This window comes from Phyllobates terribilis, unplaced genomic scaffold (genome assembly GCF_046119375.1).
Source record: "Phyllobates terribilis strain yellow unplaced genomic scaffold, ASM4611937v1 Scaffold_3__8_contigs__length_932513732, whole genome shotgun sequence".
NCBI classification, from domain to species: Eukaryota; Metazoa; Chordata; class Amphibia; order Anura; family Dendrobatidae; genus Phyllobates; species Phyllobates terribilis.
In genome coordinates this window covers 780,977,812-781,001,517 of record NW_027362763.1, presented here as the reverse complement: position 1 = coordinate 781,001,517, position 23,706 = coordinate 780,977,812, and the positions used below count along the sequence as shown (strand labels likewise).

Sequence of the window (23,706 nt, the reverse complement as noted above, 5' to 3'; positions counted from 1 at the left end):
AGAACTTGTTCCTATTATAGAGGCTGTTCACATGTCTATGTACATTTGCAGACAGAATTGTCCACACAAATACATATAGAAATGTTCAATTTTGATCCGAGTTAACGATCAAACTTGGAGTGCCAGTGTACAGGTCAGTGAAAAAATCGGACCGCACTCTGATGCCATCTGTGTTCCGTCCATTTTTGACTGACTGATTGGAGACGCTTGAGATATTTCCATCAGTTGTTTTTTTTGCATATGAGAAAATAACTCATAAGAATGATGGTGAAAGCTGGCCTTGATTTCCAAGATCAATTAGACTTTTTTATAGGGTTATAAGGCAATTTTCAAATATAAGAGCTGCAGTGAGCGTTGCTTTGTGCTCGGTCACCCTTTATCTAGCAAAATGTGCGTTTAAAGTGGTTCTCTGGCTAAACAAAAAGTTATTCATTTGGCGAACATTGTAATAATAGAAGGGTTCCCCCTCAATTAGGACCCTCACCTGTTAACCAACGTTGAGAGAGACTATGGAGAGGGTCTGTGAGTTTGAAAGGCCCGATATTGATTTCATTGAGAATTGTGTCAAGGTTAAAGGAGTATTCAAACAAACGAAAGGTATTCGCTATCCATAGAATAATTTGGGGATCTGATCAGTGGGACCCCCAGTGATACTGAGAACTGTGTTCTGCAGTTACCTGTCTGAATGGGGCAGACATACACTTGCTCGACCGCTGCTCCATTAACTGTCTATGAGACATCCATAAATACCAAGGCCAGCACGCAGCTTCTGGCCGTCACACTTAGCACTACCAGTATATTACTACATTGCCCTCATTAGGGACTGGTGCATTGTGATCCTTGGACTATATTTCATTGTAAGATTAAATATTGTTGTGTAATTTTACTCTTAGGCTATGTTCACACATATTGGGTTTTTCAGCGTCACAAATCTGCAGCAAAACCTAATCTCTGGCAGGAAATCAGCGGCGTCAAAAGCGCTGGTTTTGCTGCATTTTTTGATGCGTTTTTTTTTTCACTGTCCTTCTGTCTCTATCTATGCATGTACATAAAGTTCTGTGAAAAAAAGAACCCCATTCTATTTTGCCATCAAAAAAGCTGAAAAAAATTACCTGCGTTTTTTTCACCACCCATTACTTCCTATGGGTGAAAAACGCTGAAAGAAGTGACATGCTCTATTTTCCAAAAACTAAACCAAGGCACAAAATACGCAGCAAAAAAAAACATGTGTGAACAGAGAATTCTGCTTTCTCATAGACTTTGCTGGTACTGCAAAATGCAGCTGAAAATTTGCATAAAAATCTGTAGCAAAAAAATGCTGAAAAACCCAACATGTGTGAACATAGCCTTACTCTTAGAACCAATCCTTTTCAACCAAGTAGTCTTGTCTATGTATTTAGTGCCATGGGCAGTCGTTACATTAAAGAGGTTTTCCCACCTACAAACTACATTTTCATCAATAGATCTTGGAATAATAATAATTTCCACAATTGGATGTGTTTAAATAAAATGTTCCTGCGCTGAGATAATCTTATAAATGTTCTCCTGCTGTGTACTGTGTAATGACTGTGTCTGACCATACAGGAACATGGTCTGATCATACCGCATCTCCTGAGCAGGGGAGGAAGCAAAATAGTATACAGACAGGACAGCACAAGATCGCAGCTGATTCTTTTTGTGAGACAAAACATTTCCCTGGCTGTTTTTAAGCAATGTTTTACTTCAAAGAAAGAATCCTCTGTGATCTTGTGCTGTAATGTCTGTACACTCTTTTGCTTCCTCCCCTGCCCAGGAGATGTGGTATGATCAGACCATGTTCCTGCACGGTCAGACACAGCCATTACACAGTACACAGCAGGGGCACATTCATGAGATTATCTCAGCACAGGAACATTTTATTAAACACATCCAATTGTGGAAATTATTATTATTCCAAGATCTATTGGTTAAAATGAACTTTGTTCTAGTGACAGTCCCTTTAACTATAAGAGATGAGCAACATTTTCTCCATTTACCTACTCTATTAAAGATGGAATGGTGGCCAAGTCATGAAGAAAATGTAAATCTTCACAAACCTCCTTACGATGTGATGACTACGCAGAGAAGTGACTTCAGCCACTTGACTTATTCTAGTCCTCAGACTCGACATGGCTGCAATCCTCACAAATGCCCTTTGCGTGGAATAGGTAAGCCACATCTCTTTATATAACAACAGAAAAAATAATAAGCAACTCTATGATATAATTATAATAGATCTTAGGTCTAAGGTACACTACTTAGTAATGTCCAGTGATTATGGTCTTTGTTTTCGTGTCAAAATCTCTGCCTTAGAGGTGAGAAAATGTAATTGTCCATGTCAGGTATTGCTAATTCGCCTGATTTGCTGATGATTAGGAATTATTGAGAAGTCAGGTCACCATGTTGAAGATCTGGCTTCTGGCAAAATGACAACAAATTGGTTAAAGTTTCTCCTATTGTATTATATAGATAACCAAAATGGATACTTGAAATATGACCACTCCATCAAAAGTACATGCTATTGCTGCTTTTATTCCTATATATCCATAAAATGACTGATTTTATCTTTATTTACCATGTGATCTTCTAAAAGGAATTTATACAGGATTACTTAAAGGGGTTGCCCACTGTATTTTCGCCCCTATTCATACGCAGAGGGGGATCTGCAGTACCCCGCTGCAGCCACTACACCATTGACTGAGCTGTGCTGTTCTGTTCCACAACTGATCACATCTGCTTGATCGGTGCTTGGTGTCACACCCCCACTGATCTGATATTGATTGATGGCCTACCTTAAGGATAGGCCATCAATATAAAAGTGCTGGACAATCCCTTTAAATATTGTCTCTATGGTTATCCTTAGGCAGATTGTAGTCTCTGATGCAGCATTTCCCACTGATCACAAGATATATTTTAAATATCCTTCGCTCATAAATCTCCATTTTTACTATACAGTTGGAAATATTTGCTACATTTTTTGAAACCATGTCACTTCAATGGCAAAGATCAGCTGCAATGTCTGATGGACTACAATAGAGCGACGCCCCACATGATACCACATTAACTTCGGGAAAAGGGTCTTCATATAATTGTGGGGGTTCTATTTCTGTTATTATGCTATAAAAATACTTTGTGAAAAACACCCTTTAAAAGATACAAACTTCCTCAAGGCATTTTTGTTTTCCCCAAAAATAATTTTTGTAATTGGGTTTTATTAAAAATTTCAAACCGTTTAGCTTCTATGCTTCACTGTACATCACAGACTGCAGAAAGAGTTAGAAGTGAATCTGTAAGTGAAACAATGTTTGTAACACTTGTCTCTTTTCTTCTGGACTCTTCCAAGCTCATTTATGATCTCATGAAAGGTGAACTGAACTTTGATGTGGTCAGAAATCAGCTTCGAGAACAGGAGAAGAAAGAGAAGAGTTACAGTACAAACAGATTCACTGGTAACTCATTCTGTAGTCTGCCATGTACAGTGAAGCGTCGAGGCTGCAGAAATCAATAGCTCAAAGTTTTAAATTAAAACCCTTTTGTTAAAACTTATTTATAACCAAAAATGCATGTTAAGGAAAAATGCACTTAAAGGTGTTAGGCTGTGTGCCCACGTAGCATTTTTCAAGCGTATATGCTGCGGAATTTCCGCAGCGTAAACGCTTGAAAAACGCATGTATATCCGCACCCCATGGTCCCCAATGGCATTCCGCAATGTCAATGCCCATGCTGCGGATTTTTCCGCAGCGTATATGCTACGGTCAAAAATCCGCAGCATGTTCATTAATTTTGCGGAAGCGCAGCGGAATCAATGTGCGGATGGTACCCAAGTCTGGATGAGAGGAGACTCTCATCCAGACCTGGGTACCAAAGAACCTGTAAAAAAAAGAATAAAATAAAGTTTATACTTATCTTCTGATGTTTTCCCTCCGTCGCGCTGTTGTCTGAAGGACCTGCCACGTCATTGAGTCATGTGACCCACCACATGACTCAATGACGTCACCGCAGGTCCTGCACACAACAGCGTGAGCCGCTCAAGCCTCCGGACGGGGCAGAGAATGCATCAGAAGGTGAGTATAAAGTTTATTTTTTTATTTTTTACCATTCTGAACAAGTTGTCAAGCACTTTTCCAAGTGATGCTTGGAGAAGTGCTTGATAACCCGCATGCGGAAATGCATGCAAAGACGCCTCACAAACGCTTCTACCTGGCGGGAAAACCGCATGTAATATCCGCATGCGATTTTCCCGCCAGGGAGAAGCGTAAAAAATATGCTTCAGGTCCGCAACGTGGGCACATAGCCTTACCCAGACCATGGTAAGGGTAGGTTCACATGAGTGTATAAAAGATCATTCAGTTTCATCCAGAAAAGTGGGACGATTTTTTTCTCACTTATAATCCCTATACAATCCGTTTTTTACATTAGCATTAATTAATCATACACAGGACCATTTACAGTTTCCTATGTTACAGAATTGCAATGTATCCGTAAAAATTTGATCCTATTCTATGGTTCTGTACGGCATCTTATTTTTTTTTGCGCACCCGTAGACTTGAATGGGCGAGACTCATCTGATTTACAGTGGAAACGAATGCACGCTGTGATTATTTTCCCTCCCAGATTCAGTCAGTGAAAAAAATCGCTCATATACACTGCCCCATGAAATAACATTTATCCTAGTGCGATGTGTTTCTTTCAAGGAAAGCACTCGGGCCGAAAATACAGTAGTGTGAATGAGCCATAAAAAAAAATGCTTTTTGCTGTGTTATGAGTGCACTAAAATGTTTTGTATGAATACATTTCAAGGGTCTACGGAAAGCTGGATGCAACCTCTATAGGCTCTGTAGTGAACGGCATTACTGTATGTTTTGTCACCCAGAGAAATCAATCATATATTTCCATTGCTTATTGCACCTAACAAGGTTTGTTTTGTAGATTATATTTTTGAATGATCCGTTGTATCAATGATAAATTATATTATAATGATTTGGATCTGATCATTAATCATTTTGTGTTCGGCTACAAAGAGTCAGATATTAAAACAAAAAAAGGCTAAAAAAAAGGAACAGACCCTTCCCACTAATGTAACACATTGTAAGTGACACATCATTCAGTTAGAATAGAGCAGTGGTCCCCAACCTTTTTTGCACCAGGGACCGGCTTGAAGCAAGATCATTTTTCCATGGCCCAGCAAGGAGGGGGTGGGGTGGGCGGGGCTTTGGTCATATGGGGGCGGGGTAATGGAGGGATTTGGAGTTTAGTGCATACTTATCATATAGTGTAGACCAGGTCCCCTCCAGGAGCTATGCCAGGAGCCCCACATAATGTGCTGTGCCAGGAGCCGCATCACTGAGGCCCCATCACGCCCTGCAGCAGGACAGGGCAGCTGTCCTGACAGCTGCTGTTCAGCTGCATTTACTTCATCCCAGGGGCGGACACAGACTGTAGTGGGCCCCTGTGCAAGAAATTTTTGGGGGCCCCCCCGCCCTTCATAAGGCAACAAAGTTATGTAAACATAACCCCCCCATGTGCATCTCTCACCCCCCCATGTGCAGCTCACCCCCGTGCATCTCTCATCCCCCTCCGTGCATCTCTCATCCCCCTCCGTGCATCTCTCATCCACCCCCCGTGCATCTCTCATCCCCTCCGTGCATCTCTCATCCCCTCCGTGCATCTCTCATCCCCTCCGTGCATCTCTCACCCCCCCGTGCATCTCTCACCCCCCCGTGCATCTCTCATCCACCCCCCGTGCATCTCTCATCCCCCCCGTGCATCTCTCACCCCCCCGTGCATCTCTCACCCCCCCGTGCATCTCTCATCCACCCCCCGTGCATCTCTCATCCCCCCCGTGCATCTCTCACCCCCCCGTGCATCTCTCACCCCCCCGTGCATCTCTCATCTCTCCCCTCCCTCCCATGTGCATCTCTCATCTCTCCCCTCCCTCCCATGTGCATCTCTCATCTCTCCCCTCCCTCCCATGTGCATCTCTCATCTCTCCCCTCCCCCCATGTGGATCTCTCATCTCTCCCCTCCCCCATGTGCATCTCTCATCTCTCCCCTCCCCCCCATGTGGATCTCTCATCTCTCCCCTCCCCCATGTGCATCTCTCATCTCTCCCCTCCCCCCCATGTGGATCTCTCATCTCTCCCCTCCCCCATGTGCATCTCTCATCTCTCCCCTCCCCCCATGTGCATCTCCCATTCCCCCCACTCCTAGTTAATTGTATTTAAAAAAAAATAAAACTTGTTATACTTACCCCCATGCGATCCCTGCAGAATCCTGGCGCTCATCCAAATCGCTGACACCAGGTTCTCCTGACTTCCGGCCATGTGACGGCGCCGTCACATGACCGGAAGTCAGGGGAATCATGAAGGTGCTGCCGCAGCAGCGCAGCGCTAAGATGTCCCGGACCCGGCGCTTAGCATGCGGCCGGGGGCCCCATGAGGAGAGAGACGCACAAGAGGGGGGCTCCGAGGGGGCTCCTACCGGCCGGGCCCCATACTGGAGTCAGGGCAGTCATGCCCTGATGGCGGCCCTGCTGGAGGCTGGAGGGGCCCCCTCTCCCCGCGGACCGGCTGAAAAACCCCAACGGCCCGGTCCTGGTCCGCGGACCGGCGGTTGGGGACCTCTGGAATAGAGGATGCTCTCTCTCTCACCCTCTCTGTTTCCTTCTCTCTTTTATACACATTATACTGATATATACAGTACAGACCAAAAGTTTGGACACACCTTATCATTTAAAGATTTTTCTGTATTTTCATGACTATGAAAATTGTACATTCACACTGAAGGTATCAAAACTATGAATTAACACATGTGGAATTATATACTTAACAAAAAAGTGTGAAACAACTGAAAATATGTCTTATATTCTAGGTTCTTCAAAGTAGCCACCTTTTGCTTTGATGACTGCTTTGCACACTCTTGGCATTCTCTTGATGAGCTTCAAGAGGTAGTCACCAGAAGAGGTTTTCACTTCACAGGTGTGCCCTGTCAGGTTTAATAAGTGGGATTTCTTGCCTTATAAATGGGGTTGGGACCATCCGTTGTGTTGTGCAGAAGTCAGGTGGATACACAGCTGATAGTCCTACTGAATAGACTGTTAGAATTTGTATTATGGCAAGAAAAAAGCAGAAAAACTAGTGCCTATCATTACTTTAAGAAATGAAGCTCAGTCAGTCCGAAAAATTGGGCAAACTCTGAAAGTGTCCCCAAGTGCAGTTGCAAAAACCATCAAGCACTACAAAGAAACTGGCTCACATGAGGACCGCCCCAGGAAAGGAAGACCAAGAGTCACCTCTGCTTCTGAGGATAAGTTTATCCGAGTCATCAGCCTCAGAAATCGGAGGTTAACAGCAGCTCAGATTAGAGACCAGGTCAATGCCACACAGAGTTCTAGCAGCAGACACATCTCTTCAACAACTGTTAAGAGGAGACTTTGTGCAGCAGGCCTTCATGGTAAAATAGCTGCTAGGAAACCACTGCTAAGGACAGGCAACAAGCAGAAGAGACTTGTTTGGGCTAAAGAACACAAGGAATAGACATTAGACCAGTGGAAATCTGTGCTTTGGTCTGATGAGTCCAAATTTGAGATCTTTGGTTTCAACCACCGTGTCTTTGTGCGACGCAGAAAAGGTGAACAGATGGACTCTACATACCTGGTTCCCACCGTGAAGCATGAAGGAGGAGGTGTGATGGTGTGGGGGTGCTTTGCTGGTGACACTGTTGGGGATTTATTCAAAATTGAAGGCATACTGAACCAGCATGGCTACCTCAGCATCTTGCAGCGGCATGCTATTTCATCCTGTTTGCGTTTAGTTGGACAATCATTTATTTTTCAACAGGACAATGACCCCAAACACACCTCCAGGCTGTGTAAGGGCTATTTGACCTAGAGGGAGAGTGATGGGGTGCTACGCCAGATGACCTGGCCTCCACAGTCACCAGACCTGAACCCAATCGAGATGGTTTGGGGTCAGCTGGACCGCAGAGTGAAGGCAAAAGGGCCAACAAGTGCTAAGCATCTCTGGGAACTCCTTCAAGATTGTTAGAAGACCATTTCCGGTGACTACCTCTTGAAGCTCATCAAGAGAATGCCAAGAGTGTGCAAAGCAGTCATCAAAGCAAAAGGTGTTAATTCATAGTTTTGATGCCTTCAGTGTGAATGTACAATTTTCATAGTCATGAGAAGGTGTGTCCAAACTTTTGGTCTGTACTGTATACACACACACACACACACACACACACACACACACACACACACACACACACAGGTGCATCTCACTAAATTAGAATAATGACTTTTGTGTTTTCATTGGCTGTAAGCCATAATCATCAACATTAACAAAATAAACACTTGAAATAGATCACTCTGTTTGTAATGACTCTATATAATATAGGAGTTTCACTTTTTGCATTGAAGAACTGAAATAAATTTACTTTTTGGTGATATTCTAATTTAGTGAGATGCACCTGTATATATACTGTATACTGTGGTAGATCGGCTCACTTGGTTGCACATAGATGTAGACACAGGAGCACCGTCTCTTTAAATCTTCTGCTGGGTTTATTAAGAGTGCTGCATAAACCACGGCAACGTTAGCAAAACAAATAGGGCCTTCCTGGCCTATCAGGAAAAACAAAACATAATGCATGGCACAGTCCTTGTTGCTATGGGTAACCGCTCATTTCAGCAACAAACAAGATAAAGGTTTATATTTCCTTCACATGAACACCACAGCTCCAAAGCTTGTGCCTCCAGACCCACCCCACACCAAATGCTCTAAAAGGCTGGGATTTTATGCTCTGACCTCCCCTGTTTAATCACCCTAGCACTAAAGATGTCTGATTAACCCCTTATCACTTTGTGTGATGGAACATTTTTCCTATGTTTATATTACTGGAGCTAACAATCTCAGTGCTACATATCTCCCCTCCAGTACTTTGCCAGTGACATTGTCACATATCTCCCCCCTCTGCCCAAAGGAGTAGGTTTTGGCACCTTCAGTCACCAAACAGGGGAGTGTAAACAGGGCATCTGCTCTACCGTGCCGCTCGCCAGGCCTGTGTTTCACATGAAAGATGAACACCTGTAGCCCTGAGCTTCAACTCTTGGAATACCATCTCTGCTTTAGGAGACCATTTGGCCATTGACAACTTCTTGCCCTTAAGAAGGTCGGCAAGGGGTGCAGCTATCATGGTGAAATTTTGGAAACACTGCTGACAGTATCTCACCTTTCCCAGAAATGTCCGAACATGTTACTTGGTGACCAGTTTGGGCTAATTTTGGACTGCCTCCACCTTATTCACTTGTGGCTTTACTTTGCTTCTTCCAATGATGTATCCCAGGTATTTTCCTTTCTTTTTCCCGATGGCACACTTCTTTGGGTTTATGGTAAACCCAAAGAATTACCATAAATCCAAAGAAGTGTGCCATCGGAAAAAAGAAGGGAAAATACCTGGGCTACATCATTGGAAGAAACAAAGTAAAGCCGCTAGTGAATAAGGTGGAGGCAGTCCAAAATTAGCCGAAACCGGTCACCCAGTAACAGGTTCGGACATTTCTGGGAAAGGTGAAATACTATTAGCAGTGTTTCCCAAATTTCGCCATGATAGCTGCACCCCTGACCGACCTTCTTAAGGGAAAAAAGTATGCCGCAGGCTACCTTGATGATATTGTGATATTCAGCCCGGACTGGGGAGGTCATCTGCAGAAGGTCCAGGACCTGCTGGATGCACTGTGGAAAAACAGATGACTTCCCCAGTCCAGGCTGAATATCACAATATCGTCAAGGTAAGCTGCGGCATACTTTTTGTGAGGGGCTAAGATCCGGTCTATGGCACTCCGGAAGGTAGCTGGCTTTCTTTGCAGCCCGAATGGGCTTCAGGTATACTGGAAGCAACTGTCAGATATAAAAGAGGCCGTCTTCTTCTTGGCACTTTGAGAGAGGAGGATTTGCCAGTAACCTCTCATTTTGTCCAAGGAGGTGATATATCTGGCTGACCCAAGCCTCTGTATGAGTTCATCTTCGCGTGGTATCGGATACACGTCAAATTTAGTCCCCTCCTTCTAAATCTCCTTGTGGCAGACTTCGGAGATTCTATACGGCTTTTTTTAACCTGTACATGTGATTCCGTCAGGATTTCATGTTCACCAACCTGCGTACGTCTTGGCAACTCTGAAAACAGGTCCCGATTCCACTGATGCAGTTCTTGGCAATGTTGTTTCTGGGCTGGTGACAGTGTCTCTGCCACAGTGACTCTTCTGGTCTGTCCAGCCAAAATGGAGTTTCACTGTGGTTTCTCTGTGGTCCTGCCTTGATAGATAGCGACATGAAAGGATTTTGGAAGGCAGAGGTAGTCGTGGTTAACTGGCAAGTGGGGCAGGACTTGCAATATTTTAGGATTTCACGGTGACATCTGGGCCAATAGTACTTCCGCATGACCTGTTCTTGAGTTTTGTCCACCCTTAGCTGGCCACCCAAGACATATGAATGGACCCTGTCTAACACCCTTTTTCTATAGGGTCCTGGTACCAACAATTGCTCCACTATCTTTTCCCTCACCTTAGTAACCTGGAACAATAAGTACCCACTCAACATAAAATAGGGAAACCTGGTGTCACCCCTGACTCCTGTGCTATGCCATTTATGACTGTTACATTACTGAACGCTTCATTTAGAGATAGGTCCCTATGTTGGGTAAACCCAAATTTTTCTCTGGTCACCCCTATCTCAGGAATGTCTCCCTCAGGGGATACTACTTTCTCTTCTTCTCCCATGACACAGAAGGGAAACCATTCAGACTCGGGTTGGTGAGATTTTTTTTACTGCCAACCTGTTTCTTACCCAAGCAATCGAGGTCTCTGCCCCTCCCCCACAAGTCCCAAAACAACACAAAGACCCAGCCTATGATAATTGGGTGCAACAAATCCGGAAACACACCAACCTTATGGGACTCAGTACCTCGGACCGTTTCAATGACCACTCTGGCCACCGGATAGTCTTCAGCATCACCTATGAATGCAGTGGACACCAACCTTTTTCCCAGGAATCAATTGGAGAGGGAGAGTGGCCCTCACGAGGGTCACCAAACTCCCTGAGTCTAGTAGTCCAGTCATTTGAAGGCCATTGACTTTTACAGGACGTGCTTGGGGCCCCTTGCCGGGTGGACAGTCCACACCGCAAGCTGAATATGCGTAGAAGGAACACCAGCGTCCCATGCTTCAGTCCATTTGCTCGGTGGTCAGGGGACAATGGGCTGCTATATGACCTGGGCTTTGACATCTCCAGCAAATTACATCCACCGGTGAGGGCCTTGGCATGACCTCTGCCGCCCCCTTGGACTTTGGATGCTCCACCCCCTTTTTGCCTCCACCCCCCCAGTATGGAATGGGTTGCCTCCCCACAGACCCGTCGACACCCTGATACCTTTTAACCAGTACGACCAAGTCATGGGCATTCAGAGGATCTCCCTCAACAACCCAAGTCTGCATCGGACTCTGAAGGGAATGCACCAATCGGTCCATTAAAACGTGCTCTACCATCTGCACTGGGGTAGAGGACTCCGGCTGTAACCACTTTTGGATGAGGTGCAGCAGATCAAACATTTGGGAGCGAGGGGGTTTGTCCTGATAATATGCCCAACGGTGGACCCGTTGTGCCCTGACATTGTCACCCCCAAGCGTGCCAAAATTTCTGTTTTAAACTTTTCATATTCTTTGGCGTTCTGTAAGGCCAAATCATAGGAGGCCTTTTTTGGGTCCGCCGTTAAGTATGGCGTCAGGACTTCCGCCCACTGCTCTGGCGGGAGTTTCTATCGGCGACCCTTTCAAAAACGGTTAAAAAGGCCTCTCTGTCATCACCCAAGGTCATCGTCTGCAAGGCTCTCCCCACCGCCTTCCGGACAGAGAAATTATCAGTTGACATTGGGGTCGGAGCTGCCGCTGTGCCACGAACCGGCTCTGTGAGCACATCAATATGCTGCTGCTGTTGTCAGCTCTGCTCTTGGTACTGCTGCTGCTGGTGCTTTTGCTGCTGCAGCTGTTCATCAGCAGCTTACTTGTCTTCTGTTGTGCCCGCTGTTGCTGCTTGAGCTGCTGCTGCAGCTGCTCCCGATGTTGCTGCTACCGCTCCTGATGCTACTGCAGCTGTTGAAGGTGCTGCTGGTGCTGGCTTTGGACCAGGTGCTTGATCAGCTCCTCCATTTTGTCTGATCACTGTTCCATCCTTACAGCCGCCTTGACCCAGGACATGCAGTCTGTCCACAGCCATCACACTTGCTTCCTGGGGATCTTGCCCGCATTCTCCACCAACTGTGGTAGATCGGCTCACTAGGTTGCACATAGATTTAAACACAGGAATACTGTCTCTTTAAGTCTTCCGCTGGGTTTATTAAGAGTGCTGCATAAACCGAGGCAATGTTAACAAAACAAACACGGTCTTCCCGGCCTAGGAAAAACAAAACATAACGTATGGCACAGTTCAGTTGGTACTGGTAACCTCCCACTTCAGGAACAAACAACCCATGGTTTATCTTTCCTTCACATGACAAAACAGCTCCAGAGCTTGTGCCTCCAGGTCCACCCCACACCAAATGCTCTATAAGGCTGGGAATTTATCCTCTGACCTCCTCCCTCTCTACAGGTGTTTAATCACCCTAGCACTAAAGATGGCTAATTAACCCCTTATCACTTCGTGTACTGGAACGTTTTTCCTATGTTTATATTACTGGAGCTAACAATCTCAGTGCTACATATCTCCCCTCCATTACTTTGCCAGTGACTTTGTAACGATAGAGATATATATATATATATATATATATATATATATATATATATATATATATATATATATATATATATATATATATATATGCACAGTTGAAACCAAAGGTTTACATACACTATATAAAAGGACACATATGCATGTTTTTCTCAATATCTGACATGAAATCAGAATAAACTTTTCCCGTTTTAGGTCAGTTAGGATTACCATAATTTTTAATATTTGCCAAATGCCAAAATAATGAGCAAGAGAATGTTTTAAGGCATTTTTATTACTTACTGCAAAGTCAAAAGTTTATATACATTTCATTAGTATTTGGTACTATTGCCCTTAAACTGAATGACTTGGGTAAAACATTTGGAATATCCTTCCACAAGCTTCTCACAATAGTTGGTCGGAACTTGGGCCCATTCCTCCTGACTAAACTGGTGTAACTGATACAGGTTTGTGGGTCGACTTGCTCGCACCTGCCTTTTCAGCTTTGCCCATAAATTTTCAATAGGATTGAGATCAGGGCTTTGTGATAGCCACTCCAAAATATTGACTTTGTTATCCTTAAGCCACTTTGTTACCATTTTGGCAGAATGCTTCAGGTCATTGTCCATTTGGAAGACCCATTCTCACCCAAGCTTTCACTTCCTGGCTGATGTCTTGAGATGTTGCTTCAGTATTGCTACATAATCTTCTTTTCTCATGACGCCATCTATTTTGTGAAGTGCACCAGTCCCTCCTGCAGCAAAACAACCCCACAACATGATGCCCCCGTGTTTCACAGTTGGGATGGTGTTTTTAGGCTTCCAAGCTTCTCCCTTTTTCCTCCAAACGTAACGATGGTCATTATGCCCAAAAACTTCAATTTTAGTTTCATCAGACCACAGGACATATCTCCCAAAATTAAGGACTTTGTTCCTGTGTGCATTTGCAAACATTAATCTGGCTTTTTTATATTTCTTTTGGAGTAATGGCTTTTTCCTGGCAGAGTGACCTTTCAGCCCATGTTGATACAATACTCGTTTCACTGTGGATATTGACACAATCTTGCCAGCTTCCACCATCATCTTCACAAGGTCTTTTGCTTTTGTCCTTGGGTTGATATGACATGTCAGACCAAAGCACGTTCATCTCTGGGACACAGAACCCGTCTCCTTCCTGAGCGGAATGATGGCTGGACATTCCCAACTTGTTTGTACTTGCGTATAATTGTTTGTACAGATGAACGAGGCACCTTCAAGTAGCTTGAAATTGTACCCAAGGATGAGCCCGACTTGTGCAAGTACACAATTCTCTTCCTGATATCTTGGCTGATTTCTTTAGACTTTCTCATGATGGTACACAAAGAAGCAGTGTGTTTCAGGTGTGCATTAAAATACATTCACAGTTGTGACTCTATTTAACTCAGATGTTGCCAAAAAACCTATCAGAAGCTTCCAAACACATGACATCATCATATGGGTGGTCCAGAATTGTTTAAAGGCATAGTAATCTTAGTGTATGTAAACTTTTGACTTTGCAGTAAGTAATAAAAATGCCTTAAAACATTCTCTCTCTCATTATTCTGGCATTTGGCAAATATTAAAAAATAATTTCGTGTATATAAACTTCTGGTTTCAACTGTACATCTGTACATACATATAATAATAATAATAATAGTTTATTTTTATAGCGCCAACATATTCCGCAGCACTTTACAAATTTTAGGGGGGACTTATACAGACAATACAGAATAAGCATATCTCATATCGAACGGAGTGAGGGCCCTGCTCGCGAGCTTACAGTCTATGAGGAAGTGGGGGAGACACAAAAGGTAAAAAGTACATATATTGTATAATGCAGCCTTGATATACTGAATAGGATAAATAATAATACATGGACTGGTCGCCAGCCAGTATGTGTGCAGTCCTGACAGAGGCTTTTATGTGCATGGTTGGTTTGAACCCGAAGTTGAAGAAGATTTTAATATGGGGGAAAGCTGGGATGGACAGAGTGTGTTTAGGTGATACGCCAGTCTAAAGAAATGTGTTTTTAGGGTTCGCTTGAAACTGTGGGTATTGGGAATTAATCGAACTGTCCTGGGTAGTGCATTCCAGAGAATTGGCGCAGCACGCGAGAAATCTTGGAGACGGGAGTGGGAAGTTCGGATTATGGAGGATTTTAGTTTCAAGTCATTTGCAGAACGGAGGGCACGTGTAGGGTGGTAGACTGAGACAAGGGAGGAGATGTAGGGGGGTACTGAAGCATGGAGCGCTTTGTGGGTAAGCGTGATAAGTTTAAAACGATATATACATATATATGGTGGTATATATACATTTATTACCACTGTAACCCAGAATTTTACATATATAAACTCGGTGATTATAAGACCTTGTCTCTACAACTGCACCTTCCATGGTGAGTTTTCATTCTTTTGATATGAGCAGCTGTCAGGTAAAAATCCTCTTTCTATATTAACCTTGTAGCTGCTTTAAAAGAAATCTCACCTCTAATTTATCAATTCATGTGGTTCTCGGCAGCTTTAAAGGAGTTAATACAGCACAAACTAAGCAGAAGGGATAAAAAATCTGCTTTCCAAACCTAATCTCATTTGACATCTGATACGTGGGTGTCTTTTTATTGGGCAAAATAACATACTTTATGGTTATATTCAGAATGTGAATTATTTTCTACTGTATTTGACTATTGTGTGTATTAAATTATCCTATGTTGTACTATGCTGTGGTATATTACAGGCTATGCTGCGAAGTATATGTTTATCTCCAAGTGTTTCTTTTAGATATATGTGTGAATAGGCTGTAAAGGAACCATTGTTACTACCGTAATAGTGTGTGACTTTATTCCATTTCTCCTAAGCATGTGTTTGCTGTTTCACCTTACTAGTGTGCATGTGTTTAATAGGCTACGGCTAGTGGGGTCTCAGTCAAACATTTGCAGTGGTCCTGGCTTCCAGAGGGAAGGATGACTCTGCCATTGGCGTGGGCCCAGGCAGAGCCGGATGCTGGCACATATTCGAAGGTGATGGCGTGAAGCATGGCAGCTCTGACCATGTGTGCAGGCAAAGCATACTCGCCAAGCTTCCAAATTTAAAGCAGAAATCTTAAGACCATGCCGTTTCATGTCTGTTCCCCAATCCCTCCCCTCAGAATCACAATTGGATTCCAACTGGGCATCCTGGCACCAGGCACAGGAAACCTCCGACATGCCCATTCCTTCCTTTCCCCAACATCTGCATGGGAGGAGAGATTGGAAACCCCCATACACATTACAGTAGATATTTCGACAGTCATGCTGATATTGGCAAGCTTGGCCATTGAGTTTCTAATGTTTATAGAAACTAGATTTTTGGCATATTTTTTAGCTCCTGTAAATGCAAAACTGCATAAAAAATGAGAATTATCAGTTTTTCCCTTTAAAGTTTTTTAATCCACTTGTGTTTTGCACGTGTAATTCCAGCCTTGCCAGTGGGTAAAAACACTAATCAAAATTGATCATAAGGCTGTGTTCCCGCGTTGCATTTTTGGTGAGGTTTTGATGTTGCGTCAAAAATGCAGCATCTTAAGACTCGTTCACACGCCCGATTTTCTCGTACAAGTGCTATCCGTGATTTTGTACCTATGATAGTCTATGGGACTGTGTCTTTGGCCCATTTTTTTAGTCAGACAGAGCGGTCCGTGGAAAATCTCAGAGACATGTCCGTTCTTGATCCGAGTGTCGGAACAAACTCGGCACTACAAGTCTATGGGTTCATGAAAAAAAATCGATTTTCACGGACTGTCGGAAAGGAAAAGGTGGAGATTTTTTTTTCCTCCACATACAAGAAAAACTGATGACACTCACCACACTATGGGTGAGATCTGAATAATCGGTCTGTTTTTCTCGCACGTGGAAAATACTGACTTCTGAATGAGGATGAGGCCTTACAGTTCCAGCAAAGTGAATGGGATGTATAGAAAATGTAATTTCCGGTCCACTTGCGGGTACGCTGAGTTTTATGTGTAGATTTTCCCCATAGACTTGCATTGAGTGCATCAAATACGGAGGTAAAAAGCGCATGTGCGTTTTTCCGTGACATGCATGTAATCCACATAAAGTTTTGACAAAACCAAACACCAGGAAGTATCAAAATCAAAGCAGCTTTATTTAAAACATACCACACCAAGAAGAGACAAAAATACAGCGTCAATACCACTAGAAAAATGCCATGAAAAAAACACAAGTAATCTAATTTACTTAATAGTTGCAGAAAATCTGCAACATCAAAAACTCACTAAATACTCATTGTGGGAACGTGATCTCAGGCTATGTTCCCACAATGAGTTTTTGATGAGTTTTTTTACTCTGCATATTTTCGAAAAAATGCAAGTAACCTATAATACTTAATGGTGCAGAAAATCCGCAATATCAAAAACTCATCTTAGGAAAGTAGCCTAACAGGTCCATCCTATCCATCACGGGAAATGTAGAAACTGAAGTGTGAACAGTCCCTCTTTATGAACCAGTGAAATGGTTATATTTATAGCTAAATATTTTTTGTTTTGTAAATTAGGCAATGAACATAAAGCATTTTTGTACAATTTTCATAGTACTCCACAAAGTCTGTTACCATGGCGATCAAATGATAAGAGTACCAGTCAGTACATAAAAAATAGAAATACAGGATATGACCCTCGCATTAATTATTCTCTGTTCATATAGCAAATTTTAGTTATATAAGAGTATTAGTACATTTAAGTGAATGGAGCTTATCCGCAATACCAAACACAGCCATTAGACAAGAACGGTGCTGTTTGTGGAAATAAAGCAGACCCATTGTTTTCTAACTTCATACAAACCTGTACAGTCCAAGATGAATAACAGTATTACTTCTGAACTAACTTTCATAATTTCATTCTAATATGAATTTGTAAAGATGGGAAATTTGCTTTGTAATTAAAATGGTTACTTTTTAAGTAAAAGACATTGTGACACTGAGATAAGAATATCCACGTGACTGTCCATGTGAGTTACCAAATGAATGCACAAATTATCTGAGAACAGCTAGATTAATATGTACATTTGATTGATGCAGTCTGTGGTCCATAGGGCTCATTCAGACGTCCATGTAAATGGGTCCAAGCACAGACCACAATGCATGGACTGGCCGCAGGTCTCGCGACCGAGCATGACAGCTTCAGATATCTCTATGAGGCTATCACACTCGGCTTGGGAGACCTGTGGCCAGTTCATGCATTGTGGTCTGTGCACAGACGTCTGAATGAGCCCTTATAGTATCTTTCAGTATATATGAATGTCAACTTCTTTAAGCCGGTGCAGTTGCTGTAAATTAATCTTGTGCCCTCTAATTAGGGCACTTAAAGGGGTGGTCCAGCCTTAGAGTACACGTTTGCAGTCACTCCTTGTGACTACATACTTGTGAACCCATACATCGTGCGCACTGAGTGCTGTGAGGATTCTCCGAGAGCAGGCGGTCTTGTGACCCTAAGTATGTGATTTGCATACTTCCGGCCACATTCAGACTAGACTATGTCCAGCCACACTCATTTCCCTTGGAGTGAATGAGACCTTGCCCAACTAGTCGTCATGTCACTTTTGTATTCAAATCACATACTTATGGTCACGTGACCTCCTCTCCCAGCGCAGAATCCTTACTGTGCGCAGTATGTGCAATCTGAGGATTAACAAGTCTGCTGTCACATACAGTGACTGCAGACATGTAGCCTAAGGGTGCAGAACTCCTTTCTGCTGGGTTCACGTATCGTTTTTTGTCCCGATATAGGAGCAGAAAACAAAAATTGACGTTGTGCCAGATCTGTCTTATTATAAAGAGCAATGGCTCCCAATGAACCAAGCTTAGCCCCATAGTGTGGGCCACCCTTACATGTTATTGGGCCTATCACTAACTTGGCTAAATATGGGTTTGTGACAAATATACTACGACCAGTTGATTACAGAATTGCAGTATATTGCCAGGCTGATCAGTGGCAGCCATCCGGATGCCTATAGATGATGTGTCTCGTAGCTGGGACCCACCCAGGCCCACTGATGTATCATCCATACACCCAGGACCGTATTACCACAATCTCCTTACATCACCTCTAATACTATACTGATGAGAACATTGTGTAAATGTGTTACTTTGGAATAATATTTTGCTTCTTCATTTACTAGCAAATTATATAGAATGACTCCTAAATGTCTCTGGAAATGTGCATTTTCTCTGTCATTAACACATGGACTGTTTTATAGTTCCTCTAGCATCTCCCAGGGGGACAAATCTGCTGCCAAAACTATTGCAGGAAGAGATTTCCTTTTTGCATCAATACGATTCTAGATTAACACCCAATGAACCAATTCGGGGGAAGGTAAGAAAATACAGATTTCTTCTAGATTAATATCCAGGCATCCTAAGCTCTTCGGTCCATTATAATAAATCATAATATGCGTTCCTTTCTTTATTAATGATACAGTTTATAGTATATTCATTGTGTAAAGCCTCCAGGACCTGAAATGAAAGCCCCTTCCCACACAGTGAGAGGAAGGTGTAAGCGGAGGATTTACAACACCATACATTGGTCTCATGTTGATTTTACCAGAATGAGCCTATGCATGAAACTATGTATGTTCATAGCAAATGAGTTAACATAAAATGTAATGGCTCTGACTGTTTTACAAGGAACGGCAGGATTGTGTTTCGGTATTAACTCCATGTTGATTTGCTAAGTTGATTTTTACCATGAGATCCAAAACAGCTCAAAAAGAACCTATAATACTATAATTATTAGTTAGTTTGATAGGATACTTAGAGAAACATTAAACCTAGAAATAAATGTATACATTTTGCATAAAATACAGTTCAGCTTGGTGTTTTTTAGTCTGCATGTTTTTTTTTGCTTGATCTTGAAATAGTCAGTCTTGTAGGAATGTAGGGGTTAATCTTCTGCTGGTCAGTTCTGATTAAAACCCTACTCCCCCCTACTCTGGGACTCTCTACCCCAACGTATCAGACTCTCGCCTACCGTAGAAACCTTCAAAAGGAACCTGAAGACCCACCTCTTCCGACAAGCCTACAACCTGCATTAACCATCGCTCCACGACCAGCCCTACCATCACCTACTGTATCCTCACCCATCCCTTGTAGATTGTGAGCCCTCGCGGGCAGGGTCCTCTCTCCTCCTGTACCAGTCGCTGTCACATTGTGTTCAAGATTATTGTAATTGTTCTTGTATTATACCCCTTTTTCACATGTAAAGCACCATGGAATAAATGGCGCTATAATAATAAATAATAATAATAATAATAAAACCCTGCCTCCCTAGCCAAGTGCACAGGCCTTAGTGATCTTTTGTCCTGCTGTAGAAATGGCAATGGGGGGAGGCTCCTGCTGCAGCCAGTAGCCTTACAGCCATACACAGGAAAGGAAGAAGAAGGAGGAGGGCGACAGGACTGAGCTCCTGAGACAGACAGATCAATTTTAACTGTAATATGAGATAAAATCAGAGCAAAGTAAAAGAGGTGATTAAGGAGTTGCTGGGATACTTTTGGTGCTAGACACAGGACTGTCTCTAAAGTAACAAAAAGACAGCAATATGATCTATATTTGAATAAATACTGCCCCTTTAATGGCCAGGAGCTTGGGACAGTCATGGATAAAGTGGGACTGTTAAAAGGTGGAAGGCGGAATATTGAAGGGAATCTGTCAGTAGGATCAACCCTCCTAAGCCGTCTATATGGGCATGTAGGTCATAGGAGGCTGAATAAAATGATACCTTGATTTATGCAATTTGATGTCTTATTCCAGAGAAATCTGTGTTTTTCTTAAAATGTACATGAGCCATTAAGATCTATGGGCCAGACATAGAGCTCTCTGAAAATATGCCTCCAGAGTTTATTTTATATGAAAAGGGGTGTTACTAGTGTGAGACATGTAATGACTGACAGTCTGCTCTCCTGATCTACACGTCTCACATTGGTAACACCCCTTTAATTTAAAATAATCTCTGGAGGCAAATTCTAAGGGAGATTTATGTCCTGCACATAGTTCTGAACAGGGCTGTGGAGTCGGAGTCGTGGAGTCGGTGTCCATTTTGGTGGAGTCTGAGTCGGTATAAAACGAACCAACTCCAACAATATATAATAAATTGGGTACAGTAGATCAATGCAGTTTGGGGAATATTTTTTTCATAAGAATTTGGGAAAGTTATGAAATGTCCTATAAATGTCTGTCCTATTCCGGATCTAAGGGTCCAGACTTTTAGCTGAGATGAATCTGTGCTACAGTAAATTTATCACTTAAACATGAGGCATGTATGAGGGAGTCGGAGTCGTGGAGTCGGAGTCGGTGTCATGGAAATTGAGGAGTCGGAGGTTTGGCTTACTGACTCCACAGCCCTGGTTGTGAACAGCTCATTTACTTATCAAGAAATATGTGGATTTCTCTTTAATAAGACATTGGATTACTGATATCAAAGTATCATTTTATTCAGCTTCGTATGACCTACAGGCCCATATAGACAGCTTTAGGAGGGTTGTTCCTACTAACAGATGCTAGTGCATGTATAAAGTATGGATAAGCATCACTGGCTGGAGTTGTGCCAGGGTATGTGAAGATTGGATGTGTAGCTTTTTATTCTTGGCCTGTCTCAACCTACTATTGTTTTGTGTGAAGAATTGTCGAAACTGAGTCTGTTCCAACTATTTCTGAATGAGTCCAAACCAAGAGAGCTTGTGTTTTCATACAAAGTGTACAGATCTGTGCTGTGACCCTTTTCCTGCTATAGTCCTACTGTAGTACATACGTGCTGTCTAAGAAATTGGTTGAAGTACCAAGAATAAAAAAGAGCGCTAAGTGACCCACTGGACACTTAGATGTTGAGGGGGTGTGAAATCTCTAAAAACTCAAACTAAAAAGTTTGCCTGCACTTTGCTTTACCAGTCTCCTGGTCTACTTTTCTTAAGTAGTATGTAGCTAGCACAGTAAGGGCTTGAGCAGATGGGATGTAGAAAAAACACTTTTCCTACAATGTAAAAAATATACCAGTGGCTACATTGTATATTTCTAGTTTTCTGTTTGGAACTATGGAATGTGAATAGTGACTGACACCAACATAGGAAGAATATTTATTCATCTTCAAAATGGGAATATTTTTTTTAGAAAAGAGTTTAAGGTCATTGAAAACAGAAAACTAAAATAACATGAAATGGAATAATATCTAGTTAAAGAAGCACTCCTCCTTCGATCAAAGTTTTTATCCTCTTAATGTATTGCAGTCAGCATATTATCTAGCACTGTGTACTTACAATTGCTCATTTTGCCTTTCTACCCAGCTAATTCTTCTCTTTTCTCTGCTCTATGTAGAAGCAGGAAGTCTCTTGTCCCTTCATTTATCATTCCCCTCTTCAACTCCTGACCCAGCTGCTCCCTCCTCCCCTTTCCAGGGACTTTTGCAGTGACTCATGACTCATACAGGGAAAATAGACTTCTTTCCACATAGAGCTTAGAAGGATTCAGCTAGTCAGTGTTTAATCACGTGATGTCATAGACCTAATGGAAGAGAGAAAAATTGGCTGGGTAGAAAGGCAAAATGAGAAATTGTTAGTACACAGTGCTGCATAATATGAGGAGTGCAAGATAACATTTTTGAAAGGAGTGCTTCTTTAAAGAGGTTGTCCACTACTTTATCATTGATGACCTATCGTTAGGATAGGTCATCAATGTCTGATCAGTCAGGGTCCGACACCCGTCACCCCCGCCGATCAGCTGTTCTCGGTGTCAGCTGCTGCCACCAGCCAGAAGTGCTCAATTGCAGAGCTGCTCTGTCTTCTGCTACGCAAGTGAGTATGTCCGCCCAACAAGAACAGCTGATCGGCTGGGATGCCATGTGTCGAACCCCGACCGATCAGACATTGATCATCAATGATAAAGTAGTGGACAAACCTCTTTAAGAGTCTTAGTATCTCAGAGGTCATTTTATCACCCGACCCTAGAGCTCTTATAAATTGGTAGCTTCAGATGTTGCTCCTCGCTACTGTGATGGATTTGGGGAGCTTCATTGAATAGTCTTTTTGCCATCACTACCAGGCTAATGTCCAGGAAAGTCATATAACCACATGGATGTTTGGCCGGTATTTCAGCTCAGTCCACAGCTGCATTTTCATTCTGCCTGTGTTCCTCTGGCTAATGTCAACTCTGTTTCCTTTTTCAGCGTCATGGAGGCTTTGTGTGGAGAGAGATAAAAACAGAGAGTGGTTCAGCCGTTCCTCAGGGATCTAGGCTGTTCCTAAATGCCACAGGGTCACATGCACTCAATAGCTACAAACAGAAAGAGGAAACTCAGTGGAAAGCAGCATGACCTCACCCAGTATCTGCCTGTATGGTTCCCAGCAGATGTTTCACTGCTGAAGCTCACTTATCAAAAACAGAATTCAGAGAAGCGGCCAAGACCGATCCCTAAATTACAGCCACAGAATGGAGCAATTCAGGCAGTTCTCAGACATCCAGAAGAAAGTCCCTCTCCTTTACCGGTGATGGTGATCAATGGAGCCCTGAGACCATCAATGGGGTTTGACTTCGACATCGGTGTCTTGACATTCATGTTGACATTGTAAAATAAAAGCCGTCTTCTACTACTTTTGTGTGTTCTATTATTACATATCCAAACAGGGAATTCAGCGTAAAAAAAGTTTTATTTAATGTTAAACTTCTTTTAAAGTTACATTATATAGGGGAAAAGCTGCTGTGAAAATTCACAACGTCACCACAGGTTTGTTTCCTCTGCGGATTATTACTGCAGCATGTGATGTGCATGAGATTTGGTAAAATACCATTTATATACCCTGCTGATTTTCAATCTGAGATGGAAAAACATATTTTGTATTGTTTTTAATTTCAAAATTTGAGCTTGTGCTATGAATATTA

General features: G+C 42.7%; 1 protein-coding gene across 1 annotated transcript in view; it reads left to right on the top strand.

The window, feature by feature from the left end:
* The window catches only part of CIMIP6 (ciliary microtubule inner protein 6), a 30,677-nt gene extending 7,282 nt beyond the window's left edge, over positions 1-23,395 (top strand). Inside the window, exons 3-5 of the mRNA XM_073673343.1 lie at positions 2,030-2,186; positions 19,038-19,153; positions 22,994-23,395. Coding sequence (XP_073529444.1) covers positions 2,030-2,186; positions 19,038-19,153; positions 22,994-23,140 — 420 coding nt within the window. The 3' untranslated portion in view covers positions 23,141-23,395. The remainder of the gene's footprint in view (positions 1-2,029; positions 2,187-19,037; positions 19,154-22,993) is intronic.
* The last annotated feature ends 311 nt before the right edge of the window (positions 23,396-23,706 follow it).